The sequence below is a fragment of the Neolamprologus brichardi genome, chromosome 18, assembly GCF_056152115.1.
Source record: "Neolamprologus brichardi isolate AB-2024 chromosome 18, ASM5615211v1, whole genome shotgun sequence".
Classification (NCBI taxonomy): domain Eukaryota; kingdom Metazoa; phylum Chordata; class Actinopteri; order Cichliformes; family Cichlidae; genus Neolamprologus; species Neolamprologus brichardi.
Window position 1 is genome coordinate 28,292,353 of NC_142121.1, and position 6,324 is coordinate 28,298,676.

The 6,324-nt window shown below is 40.3% G+C and overlaps 2 protein-coding genes across 2 annotated transcripts; one reads left to right on the plus strand and one right to left on the minus strand.

Annotated features, from left to right (window-relative positions):
• The first annotated feature begins 310 nt into the window (after window positions 1-310).
• LOC102797820 (uncharacterized) lies at window positions 311-3,013 on the plus strand. The gene is made up of 3 exons (XM_006787023.3): window positions 311-407; window positions 1,724-1,886; window positions 2,028-3,013. Exons 2-3 carry the CDS (start codon window positions 1,739-1,741, stop codon window positions 2,408-2,410), a joined length of 531 nt encoding a protein of 176 aa, XP_006787086.2. The 5' UTR covers window positions 311-407; window positions 1,724-1,738; the 3' UTR covers window positions 2,411-3,013.
• A 250-nt stretch (window positions 3,014-3,263) lies between these two features.
• tmem125b (transmembrane protein 125b) lies at window positions 3,264-5,020 on the minus strand. The gene has a single exon (XM_006786907.3). The coding sequence runs from the start codon at window positions 4,287-4,289 to the stop codon at window positions 3,591-3,593; it is 699 nt and encodes a 232-aa protein (XP_006786970.1). The 5' UTR covers window positions 4,290-5,020; the 3' UTR covers window positions 3,264-3,590.
• Window positions 5,021-6,324: the final 1,304 nt, after the last annotated feature.

Below are 6,324 nucleotides of genomic sequence, written 5' to 3' on the forward strand. Positions count from 1 at the left end.
CTCTTGAAATTATTTTATATTCTGAACAAAAACATATCTACCTGTTATCACCCACTGCTTCTTGATGGGGGGTTGTTTGATTGTTGGGGTTTTCAACAATCCTTACAATATTACAACCTTACAATATAAAGCACCTTGATTGTGAGCTGGTGCTATATAAATAACATTGAATTGAATTGAATATATAAAAGAAAGTAGTTACACAGGGCAAAGAAAAAATTATAAACCCGGTGAAGTTAATCATTAACATCTGTCTTGAGGATATGGTGCAAGAAGGGAAACATTATGGCGTGTCTTGTAACCTTTGCCCCGACAGGCCTTTTATTGTTTTTGAAGCAGCGGAAGGGGAAGACAAAATCTTAAGCTAAGAAGACAAAAATACACCTTCTCTATCCATTTTGGCACAGGTAAGGACTTTTAGATAGATTTTTGTGTGCTTTGCAGTTTGCGTAACATGACATTTGTGTTAATGATAATATTAAGTGACACTACTGAGTGAGCATAGGTATGTTGTGGTCATATGACTTCAGTGAACCAGCTACTGTGCTCTGGCCAGCATTAGAAAGTAAACCGAGTTTATATTTGGAAAGAAAACAGGCGAGTGACACAATGTAAAGAACATTACAGTCGGTATATGCACATCAGCTGTTGGGTTAAAAAGAGAGTCCTTTTATTTTAAGATTGAAGGTAATTAGTAAGAAATTAAGGTCTTGTAAAATTCCTCTGGATGTTACTAAAGGCCTGACAACATCATGTGACTGTCTATGTGACAAGAACTTAAATATTTTTTATCTTAATGTTGTGATTAAGGTCAAATCATTTGTGATCTTTTAACTTATACAATCTGAGCAGGCTTCAGATACTATACTGATACTATCTCTGATGCTTCCGTGCTACGATAATAATGATGATGACTGACAATTTATGTTTCGTCCCAACCAGACAGTGTAAATATGGTACTCCGTGAAACGGGAAGTATGAGTAACATAGATAAGATAGTTAAGATAGTTAAGAGTAAGAACAGGTGTCCAGTTTGTCAAATGGAAGCTTAACATCTTAAAAATGAAAAATTATGTTATATTATTATCACTTTATTCATGTCACTCTCACTGCTCTATGTTTCACAAGATGCCTTGCTTTGGTGTCATAAAACGAAATCATTTAGTGGAAATTTTTTGGAAATGGACAAGCTCCAGACGATTTATCTCCGCTTCCTATTGAGCACCCTGCAGCTCACACTCCTCGATCACTGACGTGGTATTTGTTGGTTGTTCCTCGTACGACTCTGGGACCGATCGAGGGGGAAAAATTATGGCCCAAAATGTAACTTGGTTTTGTATGACTGTTAACAGTAGTTTAATTTTCTCTTATATTTTCTTGCAATTATACCAAGTGTTTATTATTTGGATTGTGCAGCACTTTGTAACTACAGGCCTGTGAAACTTTACTTTACTTATGAAATGAAAGCAGGTCTTTTTTTTTCTTACTGCCTATGCAATCATCCTTTCAAATGCAATTTTTAGCAAAATCATCTGCCTTGTGATACTGCATTCAGTCCCGCTGACATTTGAGTTTAATCAAATCAAGTCTTATTCAAGGTATTCGCCAAAGTTCTGTTCTTTTGACTCCAAATTTCCGCTCTTGTTTCCCTGAATATCATTTTCCTTTCCTTTACGATGTGAATGGATCACAATTCTGGTTACTACTGTGTTTATTTCTGTAGATCTTATACAGCGAGATGGTTCTGTGGAGCTGTGGCATCAGTGTGGTGCTTTTTCTCTGTGACGTTGTATATACTGCTACTATATCAGACGCTGTCAGAGAAAAAGGCATCCAGAGACATCTGATGGAGTTCAACAACAACACTAATAGCACTAGCAGAGCAAGTAAGTAACAAAGTAAACAGTAACCTTTTATTTCAGTGTTATTCTTGTTTGAGGGGTTTAATATTCTACTATACCTAATCCATAGGAAATGCTTTGGGTTCTGTCTTGTTAGATTTTGATGAACCAAATTTTTTCCTGCAGAGACAGATGAGCCCAGAAAGGTGGAATTCTCCTATCTGGCTATAGCGTTGGGCGCAGTCATCACCCTTTCACTCTTCATCGTGTTGGTTGTTAAGTTTCGCGTTTTACACCGCTTTCTGGCCAGCTACAGACACTCCCTGCTCCAGGAGTCGGATGGGGCGAGCCAGTACGGTCAAGAGGACATGTCTTTCCCTAACAATGTGTCCGGTAGGATGGGAGTAGTCAGAGGGACTCAGCCCGGGTTGGATGATGACGACGATGGCTTCATTGAGGACAACTACATCCAGCCCGGTGAGAAGCACATGCCAGAGGGACAAAGAGAGGATGAGGAGATAGAGGGGACAGATGACAGCGACGACGATCTTCAGTTCACTATAGGGTGATTAAATACACTTTTCCAAAGTGACCGGTTTACAACAAAAATAATGACACTCCAAAAGTTGATTCTGTTCATCAGGACGCAGCGTTTTCATAATTAAAGTTTAAAACTTTTGTACCTCATGAGCCCTTAAAAAAGACAGGATTATAAATTTGACAAGAAATAGTAAATCAGAATTTCTTTCTTTTTTGGCCTGCTCATATTGCTCATTTTGAAACCCTTAAATTTATTATATGACCCCCAACATGGGCCCCAACCTACTTACTGAACAGTAAATTTTTTTTGACTGCAGAAACTTCTGAGCCACGCAAATGTTTTGACCACATCGTCCGTTATTATTAGATAACCGACCTTAAGAGGGGCCAAAATTAATACAAAACACATTTAAAATGCTGCATTGACCTCTGTAATGTTGACTCTTTGTGCAATCAGAATACCTTTGATTTTTTTCTTTTATGCTGTGTAGAAATTGTTCTTAAAGCTCAAATGTACTATATATCGATATGGATTCACATATTACATATGCTGTGTATGTAACTCTACATGGAAAATATTTAAAATTACAACAATCAGTTTATTTGCTAATAATGATGTTAATGTTTATATCCTGCTAAATGCTATTTTTTTCACACATGCCATTCAATTATTCACCTTTAAGCCACCTTTAAGTTTTTTGTTTTTTATTACATTTCTGCTAACAGTGAATATCAAAGAGTTAAACAACTTCACACTCGCACTCACACATCTTTGTTGTAGTCTGAATGTTTGTTTGTATGAAATTACTTTTTTGAACATTCACGTCTTTAATAAAGTTGTTCTTACTGAAATTACAACACAGCGATGTTTTGATATGATGTGACATCTGCTCTTTATTTACAACTATAATCAGTCAGACACAGCATAAATGAGCCTTCAGACAGTACAAAGGAGGGAAATATTCGCTTATCAAATTACAGAGCCATTGTTGACAGCAGCCTATTGTTCTTGTAGAAATGATGTGACTGTACTGCAGTGATGGTGTTCAGAGTTCAGCAGTCAGTTTTTATGGTAATGGCAAACAATAAAGAGAGTGGAAAGAAAATCTGTGAAGACTTGATTTGGATATTGACACAACCTCCTCGGTTCTACTATTAGTTCCTTTAGCTTTAAACCACTTCATCCAGTCTCAGATATTTTAAGTCCTTTCAGATCAGGCTGGTCCTGCTCGATGAGGTCTCTCTCCTGGCTTGACTCATTTGTCCTCCAGAAACACTGAACACACAGACAGCTTGATTCCCTCTCCTTCTCATTCTCCTCATTCTCCTCCTCCTCCTCTGATCCCTTCTTCTTTTGATGTATGCCAGCACACTGTAGCCCGCTACAGCTAGAGACATGCCCGTCCCTGCAGCCATCAACACCAGACCAGAAACCAACATTTCCCTGCTGTCGTGACCTTGGCTGCCGATGGTGGCCACAAAGATTAGCACCGTCCCACACAGCATGACTGCCAGCCCTACAGCTAAAATCAGCGCGGGGTCGGCCCTCCCACCACTTTTCAGCTGGTCGATCCGACGCCTGCTGCGCACGCAGTTCATGTCCTGGATGGCAGAGCTGAGAAGCTGCTTGAGCAGGACAGCAAGTGCCAAGAGGCAGAGGGTGGTGCCCACCCCTAGGCGCCATTCCCCAGATAGGCTTGTGGTGGTGGAGAGGAGCCCCACACCACCAAGGCCCAGTCCGAGTATGAGGGCAACAGAGGCACAGTAGCACAACAAGGAGCGTTGTGGGTCTCTGAACCACCATAATTCCACTTGATCTTCCAAGATACGTCGCTGTATAAGCCTAGGGTCCAGGTAGAGGCTTGAGGACCGACGTATGGGGTAGTAAAAGGTCTCCATGTCAGGCATGGCACAGCTCAGACAGCCAAAATCAAAGACAACACTTTAAATTAGTGTGGAGAACATGGGTTGATTGTCAGAATATTAGAGGACACAGATTTCCAAAAGCACAAGTAACTTTTCTATGTCCCATGACTGTACAGAGAACATGCTGTGCTTCACCTCCTGTAAAACACTTACTCACTTGTGCTAGATGAGTGTCTTGTATTGCTGTCCGTCCATCTGCATCCCATCTGAAAACCTCAGAGAAGTCGGTGTGAAAGATCCCACAGTTGTTTGGTTTTGTTGTTTCATTCTGCAAAGAAAGTGATCTCTGCCTTGAGCAAAAAAGAAAGAAAAAGAAAAATGAGGAAAACTTCCAGTATTTCAGGTACTTTGCTTCATTTGTTGAAGTTGGTTTCAGAGATGAAAGTGGATGTAGATGCCAAAAGTGTCCTGGGTCAAACTGGAGACAGAAGCAGGGGCTCCCACAGTGTGAAACTCATGCAAGCAGAGAGGTAATGGCAGTTACGTAGCTTGTGCATGTGTCGTTTCATCAAGGCTTCATCACCACAGCGACTGTACTCATGTCACAGATCGATAATCTGTGTCCTCTTTAGAGCCCTGTGCCAGGCAGAACAGACACCAACTTCTCTTCTCATCATACGGGACCAGCATCTTGTCAAGTTAAGCAGGAAAAAAGACTGGTCACAATAGCAGTGTTGGATCATGGTTGGGACAGAGATTGGCGACACTGTCCACCACGCTCCATCACAGACAATGGGCTGACCGATGAACACAATGACTGTGCTGCAGAGGGTGGGTGATGGTGTGTGGGGGACGTGGATGGGTGTTGCGTTGCTGCTTTGGAGGGCTGAGTGATGTCAGTGTGCACTGATAATGGTGTTTCTGTGATCCCAAGGATAGCGTCACTCAGACACTGGGCTGGATAGGTCTCAGTGAATAGTGTATCTCCTCACTGAGGTGCTAACTAACCTGGGCATCTCATCTATTTCTTACACACCTGGCAATACTGAACATTATCCATAAAACCATTTCACAGGTTCTCATATATAAAAAAAGAAAGAAAAAGGGTATATTTCTTTGCTTTCCTGCTCTGCCACCTCTAAAGCTCAAAATAAAATGTAAAAAAAAAAGAAGAAAAAAGATACAAGGTGTGGTTTTATTACTATTTAGGTGGCTGTGTGTCAGGGGTGTCAAACTCAAATACACAGTGGGCCAAAATTCAAAACTGGAACAAAGTCACGGGCTAAGATTAATATTTATTGGAAAAAAAAATCTTCCTCCAGATATAAGAATGAATCTTTTCTTATGGACTCAAATAAGTTTTGCTGGAAAACTGAATGTGGAACAAGCAAAGCTTAATACTAAACAATATATATATTAGCTGTATAATATCAGTAGGCCAGCTCTAATAGTAATTTGGTATGGCTTCGCGGGCCAAATGTAATTAGGCTGCAGGCCAAATTTGGCCCGCGGGCCAGAGTTTGACACCTATGCTGTGTGTGCTTAAAGGAACAGTCTGCATAATAATTACTGGGCTTGGTGCTCTTACTATAGGTAGGTTTTGACCTTTGGACAGATCTTGGCTAGCAAGGTTTTTCCAGTCTTTGCTTAGCTGTCTTATAGTTCTTGTTTCACATTTAAGATGTAAAACTGTTAAAGTTGGAAAAATATTCACATCTAACGCTTGACAAAAGCATGTAAATATTTATTTAATAGCCAAACAGGCAAACTTTTAAAATTATCTCTCAGATATACGTCATAGGAGAAGCTAATAGCATCCACTAGCTAGGTTTGGCTTGTAGCTAATGCAGTGTAGTGCAGCCGTGTATTCTGATGCAGTTACAGCTAACATAATTAAAGATGCCCCAACCCCCAATTGTTCCAGTGTAATGATCTTGCTTTCATGCACGTTGACTCAGTGACAAGTGGCTGAGGCTAGAATGGACTCACTGCAGGGGCGCTAACAACTAGAGGGGAAGTATAGATTAAACAAAGTTGAATCAATATGAATTATGAAGGGAAAAATAAACAAACGAGT

What these genes read in the sequence shown, in the direction of transcription:
- LOC102797820 (XM_006787023.3), top strand. Translation starts at nt 1,739, where the DNA reads ATGGTTCTGTGGAGCTGTGGCATCAGTGTGGTGCTTTTTCTCTGTGAC. An exon ending in TAATAGCACTAGCAGAGCAA is followed by an intron (nt 1,887 to 2,027) that starts GTAAGTAACAAA and finishes TTTTTCCTGCAG; the next exon opens with AGACAGATGAGCCCAGAAAG.
- tmem125b (XM_006786907.3), bottom strand. Translation starts at nt 4,289, where the DNA reads ATGCCTGACATGGAGACCTTTTACTACCCCATACGTCGGTCCTCAAGC.